Source organism: Oncorhynchus kisutch, linkage group LG24 (assembly GCF_002021735.2).
Source record: "Oncorhynchus kisutch isolate 150728-3 linkage group LG24, Okis_V2, whole genome shotgun sequence".
Taxonomy (NCBI): Eukaryota; Metazoa; Chordata; class Actinopteri; order Salmoniformes; family Salmonidae; genus Oncorhynchus; species Oncorhynchus kisutch.
In genome coordinates this window covers 42,216,945-42,242,323 of record NC_034197.2, presented here as the reverse complement: position 1 = coordinate 42,242,323, position 25,379 = coordinate 42,216,945, and the positions used below count along the sequence as shown (strand labels likewise).

The following is a 25,379-nucleotide window of genomic DNA, read 5'->3' as shown; positions in this document are numbered from 1 at the left end:
TTAGATATCATTCTGACACCAAACTGATACAAATTGACACCAAACCCACTTTTTCCAACTCGTATAGTAGCCAACTATCACATACTTCAGAGCTGGCCCAAAATTCACAACGCCTTCGGTTCAAACCATAAAAAAAACGTAAAACACGTAGTTACGTTCTAGCTGCGGGTCCATTTCTTATGTTATGTGTAGGCCTAACTGAGGCGACCCCGAATCCCAAGTTTCGGCTCGATCGGTCATTTGGTGTCCGAGCAAAACCCTAATTGGTGCTGAAAATCCACTTTTTTCCATGACTTGCTACGGGGTCCTTGACTGAGCTATCGGACAGAAACGTTGGGGTCCGTCTCTATGGGCCGAGACGGTCGCAATGCACCTAGTCTTGTGTCTCTGAGACTTTTCTAAATGTCGTAATTTTCGTAATGGTCAAAATTAATTGAAGTCATTGCAAATGTACGAGGCTGTTTCTCGGTCCGAGAACCTTCTAGAGCCACGTAACTCACCACGCACTATCGACCGGAGGTCTAGAACAGGATTCTAAAGTTTCGGAACTCTAGGTCTGACGGTTCTTTTTTAGCTCGAACAAAGCTAACTATTGCAGTCACTGTCTGTCTCTACACACCCCAATACGTCCCTCCATCCAAGTTGTGTTTTAGTGTGATTTATTTTTCCTTTGAAATTTTATGGGACAAATGACTGATTTACAGTTCATGGGGGTTGCCTAATCACATATATGAAGTTTTGGAAAGATCTGACTTTTTTAACCCCTCGAAACAGCCCCTGAGACACCAATTATGGCACTTCCGGTTGGCACAGGAAGCTATAAGTCAACACATATCCTCACTGGGGTATGCTTTTACAGAATCCTGAGTTTTAAGTCCTTACGTTAAGAATTGACTGATTTACACAGGGTTGAATGCACTATGTCTATCAAACTGCAGGCAGGGTATGGATAAACACTTTTAGGGTGATTTTAACCACTTCCGGTTGGTCCAGGAAGCTTAGAATCAACACAGGTAGACCTCGTAGTGGCCTGATGGACTGTCATCGAAGACAGGTTCATACGACATTCATAACCCACATAGGCTTCAGGTTGAATTTAGGGGTGCAGGCAATGTATTCCTATGGGGAGAGAAGTCAATGCAAACTCTTTGAAGTAAACACCTTCTTTTAACTATTAAGGGTTAATGCCACACGGTCAACGTTAGGCTTGCACGGATCGGGAGGACCTTAGGAACGTACCTGAAGTCGAATTGTGCTTCTCACCCTAACGGTTCTCTCACTGTCACCCAAAAGCAAATGACGTTGTGGGGCAGGCTTCATTTTGGGCCTACTTTTCTAATGGTCGCTGCGCTTAGACCGAGCGAGCTACGGTCAAGCGGGATATCTCGTTGAACTCGGCACGGCCTAGAGATTATGTTTATGCCATTGCCTGCTCTCTGTGTCTTTGAGCACCGCACTTTATCACTCCATCCTTGCTGCGTGTGTGTGTGAGAGCTTTTCTTTGACATCTGCTGGGAGAAATGACTGATTTACAGTTTAGGAGGGTTACCTAGTCACACATATGAAGTTTTGGAGAGATGTGACTTTTCTAACCCTTCAAAACAGACAGTGTGACCCAATTAAAGGCACTTCCGGTTGGCACAGGAAGCTATAAGTAAACATATGTCTTGATTGACATAGAAACTTACAGAATCCTGAGTTTTAAGTCTTTAAGTTAAGAATTGACTGATCTACGATCTACACAGGGTTGAATGTAGTCATTTTCACCTTTGAAGGTTATGTACATCAAAACACCTTTTGGGTTAATTTAACCACTTCCGTTTGCTTCAGGAAGCTTAGAATTGGCACAGGTAGACCTCATAGTGGTCTGATGGACTGTCATAGAAGACAGGTTCATAAGGCATTCATAACCCACATAGGCTTCAGGTTGAATTTAGGGGTGCAGGCAATGTATTCCTATGGGGAGAGAAGTCAATGCAAACTCTTTGAAGTAAACACCTTCTTTTAACTATTAAGGGTTAATGCCACACGGTCAACGTTAGGCTTGCACGGATCGGGAGGACCTCAGGTACGTTCCTGAGGTCGAATTGTGCTTCTCACCTTAACGGTTCTCTCACTGTCACCCAAAAGCAAATGACATTGAGGGCCAGCCTTCATTTTGGGCCTACTTTTCTAATGGTCGCTGTGCTTAGACCGAGCGAGCTACGATCAAGCGGGGCATCTTGTTGAACTCGGCACGGCCTAGAGAATATGGAAATGCCATTGTAGGCTTTGTGTGTCTTTAAGCACCGCACTTTGTCACTCCATCCTTGCTGAGTGTGTGTTTCTGTGTGTGTGTGTGAGAGAGAGCTTTTCTTTGACATCTGTTGGGAGAAATGACTGCCTTACAGTTTATGGGGGTTGCCTAATCACACATATGAAGTTTTGAAAAGATCTGACCTTTTTAACCCTTGGAAAATGCCACTGTGACACCATTTAAGGCACTTCCGGTTGGCACAGGAAGCTATAAATAAACTCATATCCTGATTGAGGTATGCCTTTACATAATCCTGAGTTTTAAGTCTTTACGTTAAGAACTGAGTTATTTACGGAGGGTTTAGAGAGTGTGTGTTATTTCAGAAAATCATAAAAAATCACAGAAATCTCGCAGAGCTCCGCAGCACACTTTAAAAAGATTCGTAAGAACACCCTGCAACTGGATCTGTAACCGTTGAAAAAAAAAAACACCTATCCGTGAACATCACCAATCTGTCGTTGTACGATTTCTCTTAAATGACGATAGATAAATGGCTGTTTTTTTTTTATTGACACCGGAGGCTCCTTGACTTTGACGTGAAGTGGAAAAATAATTTCTCTATTTTCATTTTGGACCTTTAATCCCAGATACGCCAGATAATCCCAGATACGCCATCTTGTTCGGGGCCAACTGCCCGTTATGCCAAACCTACGCTCACCGAGTTTCGGCTTTGAAATATTTTCAGTTTTCGAGATAAGGCCCCGTCGTGAATCGTGATGTTTTGTCCAATAGCAATATGATTGCTTATGCCCTCTTGTGGGAATTTCCGGGACAGCGGCAAAATGACCAAAATCGTATTATTTTTGTAAAACGGAAACCGAATGTCCGACAAAGTTCATTTGATGACTTCCCGGTAGGTCCGGCCCTGCCGCTCGGCCCGACGCCGTCCGCGAATTTTACAAACGATTTCGGACGTCTAGTAAGGGACCGTACATTTCCAATATGGACTTTCTCACTAACCATATGGCACCTGCCGAAATCTTCCCTTAAGGTATGTAAGGGCCTGCAGTAAGTGACAATAAAGTAGCAGGGTTGACCGTAACAGCGTTGACCGTAACAGAGTTGACCGTAACAGCGTCGCAGCGTTGGCCGTAACAGGGTTGACCGTAACAGGGTTGACCGTAACAGCGTTGACCGTAACAGCGTTGACCGTAACAGCGTCGCAGCGTTGACCGTAACAGGGTTGACCGTAACATGGTTGACCGTAACAGCGTTGACCGTAACAGGGTTGACCGTAACAGGGTTGACCGTAACAGCGCTGACCGTAACAGGGTTGACCGTAACAGGGTTGACCGTAACAGGGTTGACCGTGTCAGCATTGACCGTAACAGCGTTGACTGTGACAGCGTTGACCGTAACAGCGTTGACCGTGACAGCGTTGACCGTAACAGCGTTGACCGTGACAGCGTTGACCGTAACAGCGTTGACCGTACAGGCGTTGACCGTAACAGCGTTGACCGTGACACCGTTGACCGTAACAGCGCTGACCGTAACAGGGTTGACCGTAACAGCGCTGACCGTAACAGGGTTGACCGTAACAGCGTTGACCGTAACAGTGTTGACCGTGACACCGTTGACCGTAACATGGTTGACCGTAACATGTTTGACCGTAACAGCGTTGACCGTAACAGGGTTGACCGTAACAGGGTTGACCGTGACAGCGCTGACCGTAACAGGGTTGACCGTAACAGCGCTGACCGTAACAGGGTTGACCGTAACAGGGTTGACCGTAACAGCGTTGACCGTAACAGGGTTGACCGTAACAGGGTTGACCGTGTCAGCATTGACCGTAACAGCGTTGACCGTAACACCGTTGACCGTAACAGCGTTGACCGTAACAGCGTTGACCGTAACAGCGCTGACCGTATCAGGGTTGGCCGTAACAGCGCTGACCGTAACAGCGCTGACCGTAACAGTGTTGACCGTGACACCGTTGACCGTAACAGCGCTGACCGTAACAAGGTTGACCGTAACAGCGCTGACCGTAACAGGGTTGACCGTAACAGCGCTGACCGTAACAGGGTTGACCGTAACAGCGTTGACCGTAACAGGGTTGGCCCTTAACAGGGTTGACCGTGTCAGCATTGACCGTAACAGCGTTGACCGTGACAGCGTTGACCGTAACAGCGTTGACCGTACAAGCGTTGACCGTAACAGCGTTGACCGTGACACCGTTGACCGTAACAGGGTTGACCGTAACAGCGCTGACCGTAACAGTGTTGACCGTAACAGCGCTAACCGTAACAGCGCTGACGTAACAAGGTTGACCGTAACAGCGCTGACCGTAACAGGGTTGAACGTAACAGCGTTGACCGTAACAGTGTTGACCGTAACAGCATTGACCGTAACAGCATTGATCGTAACAGGGTTGACCGTAACAGGGTTGACCGTAACAGGGTTGACCGTAACAGCATTGACCGTAACAGCGCTGACCGTAACAGGGTTGACCGTAACAGCATTGACTGTAACAGCGTTGACCGTAACAGGATTGACCGTAACAGCGTTGACCGTAACAGTGTTGACCGTAACAGCGTTGACCGTAACTGATAATTTTTGAGAGATGTGAATGAATCATGAAATAAATAATAAATCATCTTCATAAATTACTTTGTCAAATGAACAAAATAACGAGGACTTTACAGTGATGGTAGAAGTGACACAGGGTTGATGTTGGGGTTAAAATGTTCCTAGAAGTGACACAGGGTTGATGTTGGGGTTAAAATGTTCCTAGAAGTGACACAGGGTTGATGGGAGACATGTCAAAATTAATTTGATCAAACACTTAAATGGCACTATATTTCATACAACAGGCTTTTAAAATGCAATATTGGTGCACAATTTCTGTTGAAATTATCAAGTGGTGGAAGGACCCAGGTGTTGTGATAACAGGACAAACACATAACGCATAGCATCTCTTATCCTCTGTCTATATCCTCCTCTCCTCTTCTCCTCTGTCCATATCCCCTCTCCTCTTCTCCTCTGTCCATATCCCCTCTCCTCTTATCCTCTGTCCATATCCCCCTCTCCTCTTATCCTCTGTCCATATCCCCTCTCCTCTTATCCTCTGTCTATATCCCCTCTCCTCTTCTCCTCTGTCCATATCCCCTCTCCTCTTATCCTCTGTCCATATCCCCCTCTCATCTTATCCTCTGTCCATATCCCCCTCTCCTCTTATCCTCTGTCCATATCCCTTCTCCTCTTATCCTCTGTCCATATCCCTTCTCCTCTTATCCTCTGTCCATATCCCCTCTCCTCTTATCCTCTGTCCATATCCCCTCTCCTCTTATCCTCTGTCTATATCCCCTCTCCTCTTCTCCTCTGTCCATATCCCCTCTCCTCTTATCCTCTGTCCATATCCCCCTCTCATCTTATCCTCTGTCCATATCCCCCTCTCCTCTTATCCTCTGTCCATATCCCTTCTCCTCTTATCCTCTGTCCATATCCCTTCTCCTCTTATCCTCTGTCCATATCCCCTCTCCTCTTATCCTCTGTCCATATCCCCTCTCCTCTTATCCTCTGTCCATATCCCCTCCCCTCTTATCCTCTGTCCATATCCCCTCTCCTCTTATCCTCTGTCCATATCCCTTCTCCTCTTATCCTCTGTCCATATCCCCTCTCCTCTTATCCTCTGTCCATATCCCCCTCTCCTCTTATCGTCTGTCCATATCCCCCTCTCCTCTTATCCTCTGTCTATATCCCCTCTCCTCTTATCCTCTGTCCATATCCCCTCTTCTTCTCCTCTGTCCATATCCCCTCTCCTCTTATCCTCTGTCCATATCCCCTACTCCTCTTATCCTCTGTCCATATCCCCTCTCCTCTTATCCTCTGTCCATATCCCCTCTCCTCTTATCCTCTGTCCATATCCCCCTCTCCTCTTATCCTCTGTCCATATCCCCTCTCTTCTTCTCCTCTGTCCATATCCCCCTCTCCTCTTATCCTCTGTCCATATCCCCTCCCCTCTTATCCTCTGTCCATATCCCCTCTCTTCTTCTCCTCTGTCCATATCCCCTCTCCTCTTATCCTCTGTCCATATCCCTTCTCCTCTTATCCTCTGTCCATATCCCCTCTCCTCTTATCCTCTGTCCATATCCCCCTCTCCTCTTATCCTCTGTCCATATCCCCTCTCCTCTTATCCTCTGTCCATATCCCCTCTCCTCTTCTCCTCTGTCCATATCCCCCTATCCTCTGTCCATATCCCCTCTCCTCTTATCCTCTGTCCATATCCCCCTCTCCTCTTATCCTCTGTCCATATCCCCTCTCCTCTTAGCCTCTGTCTATATCCCCTCTCCTCTTCTCCTCTGTCCATATCCCCTCTCCTCTTATCCTCTGTCCATATCCCCCTCTCCTCTTATCCTCTGTCCATATCCCCTCTCTTCTTCTCCTCTGTCCATATCCCCCTCTCCTCTTATCCTCTGTCCATATCCCCTCTCCTCTTATCCTCTGTCCATATCCCCTCTCCTCTTATCCTCTGTCCATATCCCTTCTCCTCTTATCCTCTGTCCATATCCCCTCTCCTCTTATCCTCTGTCCATATCCCCCTCTCCTCTTATCCTCTGTCCATATCCCCTCTCCTCTTATCCTCTGTCCATATCCCCTCTCCTCTTCTCCTCTGTCCATATTCCCCTATCCTCTGTCCATATCCCCTCTCCTCTTATCCTCTGTCCATATCCCTTCTCCTCTTATCCTCTGTCCATATCCCCTCTCTTCTTATCCTCTGTCCATATCCCCCCTCTCCTCTTATCCTCTGTCCATATTCCCCTCTCCTCTTATCCTCTGTCCATATCCCCCTCTCCTCTTATCCTCTGTCCATATCCCTTCTCCTCTTCTCATCTGTCCATACCCCCTCTCCTCTTATCCTCTGTCCATATCCCCTCTCCTCTTATCCTCTGTCCATATCTCCTCTCCTCTTATCCTCTGTCCATATCCCCCTCTCCTCTTATCCTCTGTCCATACCCCCTCTCCTCTTATCCTCTGTCCATATCCCCTCTCTTCTTCTCCTCTGTCCATATCCCCCTCTCCTCTTATCCTCTTTCCATATCCCCTCTCCTCTTTTCCTCTGTCCATATCCCCTCTCCTCTTCTCATCTGTCCATATCCCCTCTCCTCTTCTCCTCTGTCCATATCCCCCTCTCCTCTTATCCTCTGTCCATATCTCCCTGTCCCCCCTCTCTACTGCTGTATCACATGCTTGGCTCATCTCTCTCTCTCCTTCCCTCAGTCTCTCTCTCTCTCCTTCCCCCATGTCGCTCTCTCTCCTTCCCCAGTCTCTCTCTCTCTCCTTCCCCCAGCCTCTCTCTCTCTCCTTCCCCCAGTCTCTCTCTCTCCTTCCCCCAGTCTCTCTCTCTCTCCCTTCCCCAGTCTCTCTCTCTCTCCTTCCCCCAGGTCTCTCTCTCTCTCCTTCCCCAGTCTCTCTCTCTCCTTCCCCCAGTCTCTATCTCTCTCCTTCCCCCAGTCTCTATCTCTCTCCTTCCCCCAGTCTCTCTCTCTCTCTCCTTCCCCCAGTCTCTCTCTCTCTCCTTCCCCCAGTGTCTCTCTCTCTCCTCCCCTGTCTCTCTCTCTCCTCCCAGTCTCTCTCTCTCTCCTTCCCCAGTGTCTCTCTCTCCTTCCCCCAGTTCTCCTCTCTCTCCTTCCCCCAGTCTCTCTCTCTATCTCTCCTTCCCCCAGTCTATCTCTCTCTCCTTCCCCCAGTGTCTCTCTCTCCTTCCCCAGTCTCTCTCTCCTTCCCCCAGTCTCTCTCTCTCTCTCTCCCTCCCCAGTCTCTCTCTCCTTCCCCCAGTCTCTCTCCCTCCTTCCCCAGTCTCTCTCTCTCTCCTTTCCCCAGTCTCTCTCTCTCTCTCCTTCCACCAGTCTCTCTCTCTCTCTCTCCTTCCCCCAGTCTCTCTCTCTCTTTCCTTCCCCAGTCTCTCTCTCTCCTTCCCCCAGTCTCTCTCTCTCCTTCCCCCAGTCTCTCTCTCTCCTTCACCCAGCCTCTCTCTATCTCCTTCCCCCAGTCTCTCTCTCTCCTTCCCCCATTCTCTCTCTCACTCTCCTTCCCCCATTCTCTCTCTCACTCTCCTTCCCCCAGTCTCTCTCTCTCTCCTTCCCCCAGTCTCTCTCTCTCTCTCCTTCCCCATCCTCTCTCTCTCTCCTTCCCCAGTCTCTATCTCTCTCCTTCCCCCAGTCTCTCTCTCTCCTTCCCCCCAGTCTCTCTCTCTCTCTCCTTCCCGCAGTCTCTCTCTCTCCTTACCCCAGTCTCTCTCTCTCTCCTTCCCCAGTGTCTCTCTCTCTCTCCTTCCCCCAGTCTCTCTCTCTCTCCTTCCCCAGTGTCTCTCTCTCTCCTTCCCCCAGTCTCTCTCTCTCTCTCCTTCCCCAGTGTCTCTCTCTCTCTCTTTCCCCCAGTCTCTCTCTCTCTCCTTCCCCAGTCTCTCTCTCTCTCCTTCCCCCAGTATCTCTCTCTCTCCTTCCCCCAGTCTCTCTCTCTCTCTCCTTACCCGAGTCTCTCTTTCCCCTTCTCTCACTCTCCTTACCCCAGTCTCTCTCTCTCCTTCTCTCACTCTCCTTACACCAGTCTCTCTCTCTTTACCCTCACTCTTCTGTGATGATGGAGTATTCAATCTGCCAGTAAGAGTTCATCACTCCTCTGTGAAGGAGGAGTAGTCAGTCTTCCAGTAAGAGTTCATCACTCCTCTGTGAAGGTGGAGTATTCAGTCTAACCAGTAAGAGTTCATCACTCCTCTGTGAAGGTGGAGTATTCAGTCTGCCAGTAAGAGTTCATCACTCCTCTGTGAAGGTGGAGTATTCAGTCTGCCAGTAAGAGTTCATCACTCCTCTGTGATGATGGAGTATTCAGTCTGCCAGTAAGAATGCATCACTCCTCTGTGAAGGTGGAGTATTCAGTCTGCCAGTAAGAGTTCATCACTCCTCTGTGAAGGTGGAGTATTCAGTCTGCCAGTAAGAGTTCATCACTCCTCTGTGAAGGTGGAGTATTCAGTCTGCCAGTAAGAGTTCATCACTCCTCTGTGATGATGGAGTATTCAGTCTGCCAGTAAGAGTTCATCACTCCTCTGTGAAGGTGGAGTAGTCAGTCTGCCAGTAAGAGTTCATCACTCCTCTGTGAAGGTGGAGTAGTCAGTCTGCCAGTAAGAGTTCATCACTCCTCTGTGAAGGTGGAGTAGTCAGTCTGCCAGTAAGAGTTCATCACTCCTCTGTGAAGGTGGAGTATTCAGTCTGCCAGCAAGAGTTCATCACTCCTCTGTGAAGGTGGAGTATTCAGTCTGCCAGTAAGAGTTCATCACTCCTCTGTGATGATGGAGTATTCAGTCTGCCAGTAAGAGTTCATCACTCCTCTGTGAAGGTGGAGTAGTCAGTCTGCCAGTAAGAGTTCATCACTCCTCTGTGAAGGTGGAGTAGTCAGTCTGCCAGTAAGAGTTCATCACTCCTCTGTGAAGGTGGAGTATTCAGTCTGCCAGTGAGGGTTCATCAAGTCTCTGCCCAGATATATTTAGAGTGTGTACACACAGTTTGTTGTGGTAGGAATGAGGGGTTGTATTTAGGGATTGATGGGGATTAGAGTAGTGTGTAGTGAGAGTCAGGCAGTCAGTCAGGCAGTCAGTTAGGCAGACAGTCAGTCAGTTAGGCAGTCGGGCAGTCAGTCAGGCAGTCAGTCAGTCAGTGTGACACTGCTGATGTTGCTAAAACATCTCAGGCGATTTCTGTGGTCTGGGAATCCACTGACACCACATTACACTCTCACCCCATGTTCTGCTCTTTGACTCACTGCCGAGCGAGAGAGAGAGAGAGAGAGAGAGAGAGGGGAGGGGGGAGAAAGAGAGGGGGGTTGAGAGAGAGAGGGAGAGATGTGGGGAGAGAGCAGATGTCAAATTGGCTTTTTACCAAATTACCATACGACAGACCACGTATTCACCCTGCACATCCTAATTGACAACCAAACAAACCAAAACAAAGGCAAAGTCTTCTCATGCTTTGTTGACTTCAAGAAAGCTTTTCACTCAATTTGGCATGAGGGTCTGCTATACAAACTGATGGAAAGTGGTGTTGGGGGTAAAACATACAACATAAAATCCATGTAAACAAACAAGTGTTTAAAATTGGCAAAAAACACACATTTCTTTCCACAGGGCCAGGTGAGAGACAGGGATGCAGCTTAAGCCCCAATCTCTTCAACATATATATACATGTGTATATGGTGGATATATATATACCATATACACATGTATATATATGTTGAAGAGATTGGGGCTTAAGCTGCATCCCTGTCTCATACAGTGGGGCAAAAAAGTATTTAGTCAGCTGCCAATTGTGCAAGTTCTCCCACTTAAAAAGATGAGAGAGGCCTGTAATTTTCATCATAGGTACACTTCAACTATGACAGACAAAATGAGAAAAAAAATCCAGAAAATCACATTGTAGGATTTTAAATTTATTTATTTGCAAATTATGGTGGAAAATAAGTATTTGGTCAATAACAAAAGTTTATCTCAATACCCTTTGTTGGCAATGACAGAGGTCAAATGTTTTTTGTGAGTCTTCACAAGGTTGTCACACACTGTTGCTGGTATTTTGGCCCATTCCTCCATGCAGATCTCCTCTAGAGCAGTGATGTTTTGTGGCTGTTGCTGGGCAACACGGACTTTCAACTCCCTCCAAAGAGTTTCTATGGGGTTGAGATCTGGAGACTGGCTAGGCCACTCCAGGACCTTGAAATGTTTCATACGAAGCCACTCCTTCGTTGCCCAGGCGGTTTGTTTGGCATCATTGTCATGCTGAAAGACCCAGCCACGTTTCATCTTCAATGCCCTTGCTGAAGGAAGGAGGTTTTCACTCAAAATCTCACGATACATGGCCCCATTCATTCTTTCCTTTACACGGATCAGTCGTCCTGGTCCCTTCTTTGTCCTCCAAACACGGCGAGTTGAGTTTTTACCAAAAAGTTATATTTTGGTTTCATCTGACCATATGACATTCTCATTTTGCTCACCGTTTTTGTGATTATTTTGTCCCCACGGGGTGAGATCTTGCGTGGATCCCCAGACCGAGGGAGATTATCAGTGGTCTTGTATGTCTTCCATTTCCTAATAATTGCTCCCACAGTTGATTTCTTCAAACGAAGCTGCTTACCTATTGCAGATTCAGTCTTCCCAGCCTGGTGCAGGTCTACAATTTTGTTTCTGGTGTCCTTTGACAGCTCTTTGGTCTTGGCCATAGTGGAGTTTGGAGTGTGACTGTTTGAGGTTGTGGACAGGTGTCTTTTATACTGATAACAAGTTCAAACAGGTGCCATTAATACAGGTAACGAGTGGAGGACAGAGGAGCCTCTTAAAGAAGAAGTTACAGGTCTGTGAGAGCCAGAAATCAAAATCAAATCAAATTTTATTTGTCACATACACATGGTTAGCAGATGTTAATGCGAGTGTAGCGAAATGCTTGTGCTTCTAGTTCCGACAATGCAGTAATAACGAACAAGTAATCTAACTAACAATTCCAAAGAACTACTGTCTTATACACAGTGTAAGGGGATAAAGAATATGTACATAAGGATATATGAATGAGTGATGGTACAGAGCAGCATAGGCAAGATACAGTAGATGATATCGAGTACAGTATATACATATGAGATGAGTATGTAAACAAAGTGGCATAGTTAAAGTGGCTAGTGATACATGTATTACATAAGGATGCAGTCGATGATATAGAGTACAGTATATACCTATGCATATGAGATGAATAATGTAGGGTAAGTAACATTATATAAGGTAGCATTGTTTAAAGTGGCTAGTGATATATTTACATCATTTCCCATCAATTCCCATTATTAAAGTGGCTGGAGTTGAGTCAGTGTCATTGACAGTGTGTTGGCAGCAGCCACTCAATGTTAGTGGTGGCTGTTTAACAGTCTGATGGCCTTGAGATAGAAGCTGTTTTTCAGTCTCTCGGTCCCAGCTTTGATGCACCTGTACTGACCTCGCCTTCTGGATGACAGCGGGGTGAACAGGCAGTGGCTCGGGTGGTTGATGTCCTTGATGATCTTTATGGCCTTCCTGTAGCATCGGGTGGTGTAGGTGTCCTGGAGGGCAGGTAGTTTGCCACCGGTGATGCGTTGTGCAGACCTCACTACCCTCTGGAGAGCCTTACGGTTGAGGGCGGTGCAGTTGCCGTACCAGGCGGTGATACAGCCCGCCAGGATGCTCTCGATTGTGCATCTGTAGAAGTTTGTGAGTGCTTTTGGTGACAAGCCGAATTTCTTCCGCCTCCTGAGGTTGAAGAGGCGCTGCTGCGCCTTCTTCACGATGCTGTCTGTGTGAGTGGACCAATTCAGTTTGTCTGTGATGTGTATGCCGAGGAACTTAAAACTTGCTACCCTCTCCACTACTGTTCCATCGATGTGGATGGGGGGGTGTTCCCTCTGCTGTTTCCTGAAGTCCACAATCATCTCCTTAGTTTTGTTGACGTTGAGTGTGAGGTTATTTTCCTGACACCACACTCCGAGGGCCCTCACCTCCTCCCTGTAGGCCGTCTCGTCGTTGTTGGTAATCAAGCCTACCACTGTTGTGTCGTCCGCAAACTTGATGATTGAGTTGGAGGCGTGCGTGGCCACGCAGTCGTGGGTGAACAGGGAGTACAGGAGAGGGCTCAGAACGCACCCTTGTGGGGCCCCAGTGTTGAGGATCAGCGGGGAGGAGATGTTGTTGCCTACCCTCACCACCTGGGGGCGGCCCGTCAGGAAGTCCAGTACCCAGTTGCACAGGGCGGGGTCGAGACCCAGGGTCTCGAGCTTGATGACGAGCTTGGAGGGTACTATGGTGTTGAATGCCGAGCTGTAGTCGATGAACAGCATTCTCACATAGGTATTCCTCTTGTCCAGATGGGTTAGGGCAGTGTGCAGTGTGGTTGAGATTGCATCGTCTGTGGACCTATTTGGGCGGTAAGCAAATTGGAGTGGGTCTAGGGTGTCAGGTAGGGTGGAGGTGATATGGTCCTTGACTAGTCTCTCAAAGCACTTCATGATGACGGATTTGAGTGCTACGGGGCGGTAGTCGTTTAGCTCAGTTACCTTAGCTTTCTTGGGAACAGGAACAATGGTGGCCCTCTTGAAGCATGTGGGAACAGCAGACTGGTATAGGGATTGATTGAATATGTCCGTAAACACACCGGCCAGCTGGTCTGCGCATGCTCTGAGGGCGTGGCTGGGGATGCCGTCTGGGCCTGCAGCCTTGCGAGGGTTAACACGTTTAAATGTCTTACTCACCTCGGCTGCAGTGAAGGAGAGACCGCATGTTTTCGTTGCAGGCCGTGTCAGTGGCACTGTATTGTCCTCAAAGCGGGCAAAAAAGTTATTTAGTCTGCCTGGGAGCAAGACATCCTGGTCCGTGACTGGGCTGGATTTCTTCCTGTAGTCCGTGATTGACTGTAGACCCTGCCACATGCCTCTTGTGTCTGAGCCGTTGAATTGAGATTCTACTTTGTCTCTGTACTGGCGCTTAGCTTGTTTGATAGCCTTGCGGAGGGAATAGCTGCACTGTTTGTATTCGGTCATGTTACCAGACACCTTGCCCTGATTAAAAGCAGTGGTTCGCGCTTTCAGTTTCACACGAATGCTGCCATCAATCCACGGTTTCTGGTTAGGGAATGTTTTAATCGTTGCTATGGGAACGACATCTTCAACGCACGTTCTAATGAACTCGCACACCGAATCAGCGTATTCGTCAATGTTGTTATCTGACGCAATACGAAACATCTCCCAGTCCACGTGATGGAAGCAGTCTTGGAGTGTGGAGTCAGCTTGGTCGGACCAGCGTTGGACAGACCTCAGCGTGGGAGCCTCTTGTTTTAGTTTCTGTCTGTAGGCAGGGATCAACAAAATGGAGTCGTGGTCAGCTTTTCCGAAAGGGGGGCGGGGCAGGGCCTTATATGCATCGCGGAAGTTAGAGTAACAATGATCCAAGGTCTTTCCACCCCTGGTTGCGCAATCGATATGCTGATAAAATTTAGGGAGTCTTGTTTTCAGATTAGCCTTGTTAAAATCCCCAGCTACAATGAATGCAGCCTCCGGATAAATCGTTTCCAGTTTGCAGAGAGTTAAATAAAGTTCGTTCAGAGCCATCGATGTGTCTGCTTGGGGGGGGATATATACGGCTGTGATTATAATCGAAGAGAATTCTCTTGGTAGATAATGCGGTCTACATTTGATTGTGAGGAATTCTAAATCAGGTGAACAGAAGGATTTGAGTTCCTGTATGTTTCTTTCATCACACCATGTCACGTTGGCCATAAGGCATACACCCCGCCTCGTTTCCCTCTCTTTCGGAGTAGTTTTTTTGGGTCGCTGCATAGGATCCACTCCGTAGTCCTGTTTGTAAGGCAGAACACAGGATCCGCGTCGCGAAAAACATATTCTTGGTCGTACTGATGGTGAGTTGACGCTGATCTTATATTCAGTAGTTCTTCTCGACTGTATGTAATGAAACCTAAGATGACCTGGGGTATTAATGTAAGAAATAACACGTAAAAAAACAAAAAACTGCATAGTTTCCTAGGAACGCGAAGCGAGGCGGCCATCTCTGTCGTCGCCGGAAAAAAATAAAAAATAAATACATCTTGCTTGTTTGTAGGTGACCAAATACTTATTTTCCACCATCATTTGCAAATTAATTAATTAAAAATCCTACAATGTGATTTTCTGGAGAAAAAATATCTCATTTTGTCTGTCATAGTTGAAGTGTACCTATGATGAAAATTATAGGCCTCTCTCATCTTTTTAAGTGGGAGAACTTGCACAATTGGTGGCTGACTAAATACTTTTTTGCCCCACTGTATGTATATATATATATCAACTAATTGGCGAGGGAACAGGAACAGTCTGCAGCACCCGGCCTCACCCTACTAGAATCTGAAGTCAAATGTCTACTGTTTACTGATGATCTGGTGCTTCTGTCACCAACCAAGCAGGGCCTACAGCAGCACGTAGATCTTCTGCACAGATTCTGTCAGACCTGGGCCCTGACAGTAAATCTCAGTAAGACCAAAATAATGGTGTTCCAAAAAAGGTCCAGTCGCCAGGACCACAAATACAAATTCCATCTAGACACCGTTTCCCTAGAGCACACAAAAAACTATACATACCTCGACCTAAACATCAGAGCCACAGGGAACTTCCAAAAAGCTGTGAACGATCTGAGAGACAAGGCAATAACGGCCTTCTTTGCCATCAAAGGGAACATAAAATTTGACATACCAATTAGGATCTGACAAAAATACTTGAATCAGTTATAGAACCCATTGGCCTTTTATGGTTGTGAGGTCTGGGGTCCGCTCACCAACCAAGAATTCACAAAATGGGACACACACCAAATAGAGACCTTACATGCAGGATTCAGTGGCAGAATACCTGACTGCTGTGACTGACCCAAACTTAAGGAAAGCTTTAACTATGTACAGACTCAGTGAGCATAGCCTTGCTACTGAGAAAGGCTCTCAAGAGAAGACAGGCTATGTGCACACTGCCCACAAAATGAGGTGGAAACTGACCTGCACTTCCTAACCTCCTGCCAAATATATGACCATATTAGAGACACATATTTCCCTCAGATTACACACATCCACAAAGAATTAGAAAACAAATCCAAGTTTGATAAACTCCCATATCTACTGAGTGAAATTCCACAGTGTACCATCACAGCTGCAAGATTTGTGACCTGTTGCCACAAGAAAAGTGCAACCAGTGAAGAACTAAATACAACCCATATTTATGAGAGGGAGAGAGAGGTGAAAGGAGAGAGGGAGAGAGAGGTAGAAGGGGAGAGGGAGAGAGAGGTGGAAGGAGAGAGGGAGAGAGAGGTGGAAGGAGAGAGAGAGGTGGAAGGAGAGAGGGAGAGAGAGGTAGAAGGGGAGAGGGAGAGAGAGGTGGAAGGAGAGAGGGAGAGAGAGAGTGAAGGGGAGAGGGAGAGAGAGGTGGAAGGAGAGAGGGAGAGAGAGGTGGAAGGAGAGAGGGAGAGAGAGGTGGAAGGAGAGAGAGAGGTGGAAGGAGAGAGGGAGAGAGAGGTAGAAGGGGAGAGGGAGAGAGAGGTGGAAGGAGAGAGGGAGAGAGAGAGTGAAGGGGAGAGGGAGAGAGAGGTGGAAGGAGAGAGGGAGAGAGAGGTGGAAGGAGAGTGGGAGAGAGAGGTAGAAGGGGAGAGGGAGAGAGAGTTGGAAGGAGAGAGCGAAAAAGACTAATGGAAGACTGATATATGAAAACTTAAGAGCTGATGTTTAAGTGGACTGACATTGCTTGAACTCTGCCTCGATGTACTGCTGAACCTTGTGTGTGTTTATTCACGTTGGTGTGCGTGTACATGTGCATATCTGATATCTGTATGCATACAACCCTGTGTGTGGGTGTGTTCCATTCATAAGTGTGTGTGCTAATCTCTCTCTCTCTCTCTCGCTCTCTCTCTCTCTCTCTCTCTCTCTCTCTCTCTCTCAGTACACAGGCCCTGTCCCGGCAGACGGAGGGTCTCCAATGACTGTCAGCGAGATGTCGCCCAGCCGGGCTCAACGGCAGACCAACACTCAGAGACCTAACACATGCTGCTTCTGCTGGTGTTGCTGCTGTAGCTGCTCATGGTAGGTCCCCCCCTACACTCACAGCACCCCCCCTACACTCATACTACCCCCCCCACCCTACACTCACACTACCCCCCCTACACTCACAGCACCCCCCTACACTCACAGCACCCCCCCCTACACTCACAGCACCCCCCTACACTCACAGCACCCCCCCTACACTCACAGCACCCCCCGTACACTCACAGCACCCCCCCTACACTCACAGCACCCCCCCCCCACACTCACAGCACCCCCCCCCCCTACACTCACAACATCCCCCCCTACACTCACAGCACCCCCCCTACACTCACAGCACCCCCCCTACACTCACAGCACCCCCCCTACACTCACAGCACCCCCCTACACTCACAGCACCCCCCCTACACTCACAGCACCCCCCCTACACTCACAGCACCCCCCCTACACTCACAGCACCCCCCCTACACTCACAGCACCCCCCCCTACACTCACAGCACCCCCCCTACACTCACAGCGTCCCCCCTTACACTCACAGCACCCCCCCCCCCCCCCTCTACACTCACAGCACCCCCCCTACACTCACAGCACCCCCCCTACACTCACAGCGTCCCCCCTTACACTCACAGCGTCCCCCCCAACACTCACAGCACCCCCCTACACTCACAGCACCCCTGTCCCTCCCCTACACTCACAGCATCCCTGTCCCCCCCCTACACTCACAGCACCCCACCCCTACACTCACAGCACCCCCCCTACACTCACAGCACCCCCCCTACACTCACAGCACCCCCCTACACTCACAGCACCCCCCCTACACTCACAGCGTCCCCCCCAACACTCACAGCACCCCCCTACACTCACAGCACCCCCCTACACTCACAGCGTCCCCACCTACACTCACAGCACCCCTCCTACACTCACAGCACCCCCCTACACTCACAGCACCCCCCCAACACTCACAGCACCCCCCAACACTCACAGCACCCCCAACACTCACAGCACCCCCCCAACACTCACAGCACCCCTCCTACACTCACAGCACCCCCCTACACTCACAGCACCCCCCTACACTCACAGCACCCCCCCAACACTCACAGCACCCCCCTACACTCACAGCACCCCTCCTACACTCAAAGCACCCCCCCCCTACACTCACAGCACCCCCCCTACACTCACAGCACCCTCCTACACTCACAGCACCCCCCCTACACTCACAGCTTCCCCCCTACACTCAGTTTCCCTGTCCCCCCTACACTCAGTGTCCCTGTCCCCCCCTACACTCAGTGTCCATGTCCCCCCCTACACTCACAGTGTCCCTGTCCCCCCCCTACACTCACAGTGTCCCTGTCCCCCCCTACACTCACAGTGTCCCTGTCCCCCCTCTCTACCTCTGTATCACCTGCTCTGTTCTGCTTCCTGTTCTCTACTGCTCTATCCGGATGTACAGTTGAAGTCAGAAGTTTACATACACCTTAGCCAATCCATTTAAACTCCGTTTTTCACTATTCCTGATATTTAATCCTAGTAAAAATCCCAGTCTCAGGTCAGTTCGAATCACCACTTCATTTTAAGAATTTGAAATGTCAGAATAATGATAGAGAGAATGAATTATTTCAGCTTTTATTTCTTTCATCACATTCCCAGTGGGTCAGAAGTTTAAATACACTCAATTAGTATTTGGTAGCATTGCATTTAAATTGTTTAACTTGGGTCAAATGTTTCGGGTAGTCTTCCACAAGTGTCCCACAATAAGTTGGGTGAATTTTGGCCCATTCCTCCTGACAGAGCTGGTGTAACTGAGTCAGGTTTGTAGACCTCCTTGCTCACACACGCTTTTTAAGTCCTGTCCACAAATGTTCTATAGGATTGAGGTCAGGGCTTTGTGATGGCCACTCCAATACCTTGACTTTGTTGTCCTTAAGCCATTTTTCCACAACTTTGGAAGTATGCTTGGGGTCATTATCCATTTGGAAGACCCATTTACGACCAAGCTTTCACTTCCTGACTGATGTCTTGAGATGTTGCTTCAATATATCCACATAATTTTCATTCCTCATGATGCCATATATTTTGTGAAGTGCAACAGTCCCTCCTGCAGCAAAGCACCCCCACAGCATGATGCTGACACCCCTGTGTGGGGATGGGATGGTGATCTTCAGCTTGCAAGCCTCCCTCTTTTTCCTCCAAACATAACGATGGTCATTATGGCCAAACAGTTATATTTTTGTTTCATCAGACCAGAGGACATTTCTCCAAAAAGTACGGTCTTTGTCCCCATGTGCAGTTGCAAAAAGTAGTCTGGCTTTTTTATGGCAGTTTTGGAGCAGTGTCTTCTTCCTTGCTGAGCGGCCTTTCAGGTTATGTCGATATAGGACTCATTTTACTGTGGATATAGATACTTTTGTACCTGTTTCCTCCAGCATCTTCACAAGGTCCTGTGCTGTTGTTCTGGGATTGATTTGTACTTTTCGCACCAAATCAATCTCTCGGAGACAGAACGCGTCTCCTTCCTGAGACGTATGACCGCTGCGTGGTCCCATGGTGTTTATACTTGCGTACTATTGTTTGTACAGATGAACGTGGTACCTTCAGGCGTTTGGAATTTGCTCCCCAGGATGAACCAGACTTGTGGAGGTCTACAGTTTGTTTTCCTGAGGTCTTGGCTGATTTCTTTTGATTTTCCCATGATTTTCCCAAAGAGGCACTGATTTTTTAAAATTTTTTAAAATTTATTTCACCTTTATTTAACCAGGTAGGCTAGTTGAGAACACCTTTATTTAACCAGGTAGGCTAGTTGAGAACACCTTTATTTAACCAGGTAGGCTAGTTGAGAACACCTTTATTTAACCAGGTAGGCTAGTTGAGAACAAGTTCTCATTTGCAACTGCGACCTGGCCAAGATAAAGCAAAGCAGTGTGAACAGACAACAACACAGAGTTACACATGGAGTAAACAATTAACAAGTCAATAACACAGTAGAAAACAAAGGGGGGTCTATATACAATGTGTGCAAAAGGCATGAGGAGGTAGGCAAATAATTACAATTTTGCAGATTAACACTGGAGTGATAAAAGATCAGATGGTCATGAACAGGTAGAGATATTGGTGTGCAGAAGAGCAGAAAAGTAAATAAATAAAAACAGTATGGGGATGAGGTAGGTGAAAAGGGTTGGCTATTTACCAATAGACTATGTACAGCTGCAGCGATCGGTTAGCTGCTCAGATAGCTGATGTTTGAAGTTGGTGAGGGAGATAAAAGTCTCCAACTTCAGCGATTTTTGCAATTCGTTCCAGTCACAGGCAGCAGAGTACTGGAACGAAGGTAGGCCTTGAAATATATCCACAGGTACACCTCCAATTGACTCAACGGATGTCAATTAGCCTATCAGAAGCTTCTATAGCCATGACCAGAGGCTTCTAAATACATTACATACATTTCTAGAATTTTCCAAGCTGTTTAAAGGCACAGTCAACTTAGTGTATGTGTGATACAGTGAACTATAAGTGAAATATTCTGTCTGTAAACAATTGTTGGAAAAATGACTTGTGTCATGTACAAAGTAGATGTCCTAACCGACTTGCCAAAAACTATAGTTTGTTAACAAGAAATATGTGGAGTGGTTGAAAAACTAGTTTTAATGACTTTAACTTCCAACTTCAACTGTCTGTCTGTCTGTCTGTCTGTCTGTCTGTCTGTCTGTCTGTCTGTCTGTCTGTCTGTCTGTCTGTCTGTCTTTACAGTATGTCTGTCTGTCTTTACAGTATGTCTGTCTATCTTTCTATCTATCGATGAATAACTAGTTTTAATGACTCCAACCTAAGTTTATGTAAACTTCCGACTTCAACTGTATGTGACATAAATGGATGTTGGTTATGCTTCTTCTAGCCCATTGCTTTCCACTGCAGATAGTAACAGTACCAGTCAAAGGTTTGGTTTATTTTGACTATTTTCTACATTGTAGAATAGTGAATACGTCAAAACTATGAACTAACACATATGGAATCATGTAGCAACCAAAAAAGTGTTAAATAAATCAAAATATATTTTAGATTCTTCAATGTTGCCACCCTTGGCCTTGATGACAGCTTTGCACACTCTTGGCATTCTCTCAACCAGCTTCATGAGGTAGTCATCTGGAATACATTTCAATTAACAGGTGTGCCTTGTTAAATGTTAATTTGTGGAATTTCTTTCCTTCTTAATGCATTTGAGCCAATCAGTTGTGTTGTGACAAGGTAGGGGGGATATACAGAAGATAGCACTATTTGGCAATAGACCAAGTCCATATTATGGCAAGAACAGCTCAAATAAGCAAAGAGAAATGACAGTCCATCATTACTGTAAGACATGAAGGTCAGTCAATACTTAAAATGTCAATAACTTTGAAAGTTTCTTGAAGTCCAGTTGTAAAAACCATCAAGCGCTATGATGAAACTGACTCTCATGAGGACCGCCACAGGAAAGGAAAACCCTGAGTTAGAAGATACATTCATTACCAGCCTCAGATTGTAGCTCAAAGAAATGCTTCACAGAGTTCAAGTAACAGACACATCTCAACATCAACTGTTCAGAGGACACTGCGTGAATCCGGTTGAATTGCTGCAAATAAACCAAATTAAATCAAACTTAAATCAAACCGTGAAACTTGCCGAATACAACAGGTATTTACCGTGAAATGTACTTTCAAGCCCTTTACCAACAATGCAGTTCAAGAAAGAGTTAAGAAAATATTTTCCAAATAAACTGAAGTAAAAAATAATAAAAATTAACACAATAAAATAACAATAATGAGGCTATTTACAGTACCGAGTCAATGTGCGTGGTTACAGGTTAGTTGTGGTAATTTGTTCATTTAGGTAGGGGTAAAGTGACTATGTAAAGATAAACAGCGAGCAGCAGCAGTGTAGAAAATGAGGGGGGTCAATGTTAATAGCCTGGGTAGCCATTTGTTTAATTGTTCAGAAATCTTATGGCTTGGGGGTAGAAGGAGGGAGTGGGCCAAAATCCCTGCTGCAGTGTGTGCAAACCTGGTCAAGAACTACAGGAAACGTATGATCTCTGTAATTGTAAACAAAGGTTTCTGTACCAAATATTACGTTCTGCTTTTCTGATGTATCAAATACTTATGTCATGCAATAAAATGCTAATTAATTACTTAAAAATCATATAATGTGATTTTCTGGATTTTTTGTTTTAGATTCCATCTCTCACAGTTGAAGTGTACCTATGATAAACATTACAGACCTCTACATGCTTTGTTAGGAAAACCTGCAAAATCGGCAGTGTATCAAATACATGTTCACCCCACTGTAGGTCCTGGATGGCAGGAAGCTTGGCAGGAAGCTTGGCCCCAGTGATGTACTGGGTCATACACACTACTCTCTGTAGCGCCTTACGGTCAGATGCCAAGCAGTTGCCATACCAGGCTGTGATGCAACCGGTCAGGATGCTCTCGATGGTGCAGCTGTATAATTCTTTGAGGATCTGGGGACCTATGCCAAATCTTTTCAATCTTTTCAATCTCCTAAAGGGGGAAAGGGTGTTGCCGTGCCCTCTTCACGACTGTCTTGGTAGGTTTGGACCATGAAAGTTCGTTGGTGATGTGGACACCAAGGATGTTGACCCTCTCCACTACAGCCCGTTGATGTTAATGGGGGCCTGTTCGACCCGCCTTTTTCTGTTGTCCACAATCAGCTCCTTAGTCTTGCTCACATTGAGGGAAAGGTTGTTGTCCTGGCACCACACTGCCAGGTCTCTGACCTACTCAGTATAGGCTGTCTCATCGTTGTCGGTAATCAGGCCTACCACTGTTATGTCGTCAGCAAACTTAATGAGTCCTTACCACCTGGGGGCGGCCTGTCAGGAAGTCCAGGATCCAGTTGCAGAGGAAGGTGTTTAGTCCCGGGTCTTTAGCTTAGTGATGAGCTTTGTGGGCACTACGGTGTTGAACGCTGAGCTGTAGTCAATGAACAGCATTCTCACATAGGTGTTCCCTTTGTCCAGGTGGGAAAGGGCAGTGAGGAGTGAGATTACGTCAACTGTGGATCTGTTGTGACGTTATGCAAATTGGAGCGGGTCTAGGGTATCCAGGATGATGCTGTTGTTGTGAATCATGACCAGCCTTTCAAAGTACTTTATGGTTACCGACGTGAGTGCTACGGTGCGGTAATAATTTAGGCATGTTACCTTGGGGCACAGGGACTATGGTGGGCTACTTGAAACATGTAGGTATTACAAACTCGGTCAGGGAGAGGTTGAAAATGTCAGTGAAGACACTTGCCAGTTTGTCTGCGCATGCTTTGAGTACACGTCCTGGTAATCCGTCTGGCCCCCCGGCTTTGTGAATGTTGACCTGTTTAAAGGTTTTGCTCACATTGGCTACCAAGAGCGTTATCACACAGTCATCCAGAACAGCTGGTGCTCTCATATATGCTTTAGTGTTGCTTGCCGCGAAGCTAGCATAAAAGGCATTTAGCTCGTCTTGTAGGCTTGCGTCACTGGGCAGCTCGTGGCTGGGTTCAAATAAAATAAAATAATATACAATTTATTTGTCACATACACATGGTTAGCAGATGTTAATGCGAGTGTAGCGAGGTCAGCACCTGTACTGACCTCGCCTTCTGGATGATAGCGGGGTGAACAGGCAGTGGCTCGGGTGGTTGTTGTCCTTGATGATCTTTATGGCCTTCCTGTGACATCGGGTGGTGTAGGTGTCCTGGAGGGCAGGTAGTTTGCCCCCGGTGATGCATTGTGCAGACCTCACTACCCTCTGGAGAGCCTTACGGTTGTGGGCGGAGCAGTTACCGTACCAGGCGGTGATACAGCCCGACAGGATGCTCTCGATTGTGCATCTGTAGAAGTTTGTGAGTGCTTTTGGTGACAAGCCAAATTTCTTCAGCCTCCTGAGGTTGAAGAGGCGCTGCTGCGCCTTCTTCACGACGCTGTCTGTGTGGGTGGACCAATTCAGTTTGTCCATGATGTGTACGCCGAGGAACTTAAAACTTACTACCCTCTCCACTACTGTCCCATCGATGTGGATAGGGGGGTGCTCCGTCTGCTGTTTCCTGAAGTCCACAATCATCGCCTTTGTTTTGTTGACATTGAGTTTGAGGTTATTTTCCTGACACCACACTCCGAGGGCCCTCACCTCCTCCCTGTAGGCCGTCTTGTCGTTGTTGGTAATCAAGCCTACCACTGTAGTGTCGTTAGCAAACTTGATGATTGATTTGGAGGCGTGCATGGCCATGCAGTCATGGGTGAACAGGGAGTACAGGAGAGGGCTCAGAACGCACCCTTGTGGGGCCCCAGTGTTGAGGATCAGCGGGGTGGAGATGTTGTTACCTACCCTCACCACCTGGGGGCGGCCCGTCAGGATGTCCAGTACCCAGTTGCACAGGGCGGGGTCGAGACCCAGGGTCTCGAGCTTGATGACGAGTTTGGAGGGTACTATGGTGTTAAATGCTGAGCTGTAGTTGATGAACAGCATTCTCACATAGGTATTCCTCATGTCCAAATGGGTTAGGGCAGTGTGCAGTGTGGTTGAGATTGCATCGTCTGTGGACCTATTTGGGCGGTAAGCAAATTGGAGTGGGTCTAGGGTGTCAGGTAGCGTGGAGGTGATATGGTCCTTGACTAGTCTTTCAAAGCACTTCATGATGACGGAAGTGAGTGCTACGGGGCGGTAGTCGTTTAGCTCAGTTACCTTAGCTTTCTTGGGAACAGGGACAATGGTGGCCCTCTTGAAGCATGTGGGAACAGCAGACTGGGATAAGGATTGATTGAATATGTCCGTAAACACACCAGCCAGCTGGTCTGCGCATGCTCTGAGGACGCGGCTGGGGATGCCGTCTGGGCCTGCAGCCTTGCGATGGTTAACACGTTTAAATGTTTTCCTCACGTCGGCTGCAGTGAAGGAGAGTCCGCATGTTTTGGTTGCGGGCCGTGTTTGTGGCACTGTATTGTCCTCAAAGCGGGCAAAAAAGTTATTTAGTCTGCCTGGGAGCAAGACATCCTGGTCCGTGACGGGGCTGGTTTTCTTTTTGTAATCCGTGATTGACTGTAGACCCTGCCACATACCTCTTGTGTCTGAGCCGTTGAATTGAGATTCTACTTTGTCTCTATACTGACGCTTAGCTTGTTTGATTGCCTTGCGGAGGGAATAGCTACACTGTTTGTTTTCGGTCATGTTTCCGGTCACCTTTCCCTGGTTAAAAGCAGTGGTTCGCGCTTTCAGTGCCATCAATCCACGGTTTCTGGTTTGGGAATGTTTTAATCGTTGCTATGGGAACGACATCATAAATGCACTTTCTAATGAACTCACTCACCGAATCAGCGTATTCATCAATGTTGTTGTTGGACACAATGCGGAACATATCCCAGTCCACATGATCGAAGCAGTCTTGAAGCGTGGAATCAGATTGGTCGGACCAGCGTTGAACAGACCTGAGCGCGGGAGCTTCTTGTTTTAGTTTCTGTCTATAGGCTGGAAGCAACAAAATGAAGTCGTGGTCAGCTTTTCCAAAAG

At 47.4% G+C, this 25,379-nt stretch overlaps 1 protein-coding gene across 4 annotated transcripts in view; it reads left to right on the top strand.

Moving 5' to 3' along the window:
• Window positions 1-25,379, top strand: part of LOC109884454 (regulator of G-protein signaling 17-like) — a 108,511-nt gene that overhangs the window by 63,904 nt on the left and 19,228 nt on the right. For all 4 annotated transcript variants that reach the window (XM_031804198.1, XM_031804200.1, XM_031804199.1 and 1 more), the window contains exon 3: window positions 16,754-16,893. In XM_031804198.1, the coding sequence (XP_031660058.1) occupies window positions 16,754-16,893 (140 nt within the window). The remainder of the gene's footprint in view (window positions 1-16,753; window positions 16,894-25,379) is intronic.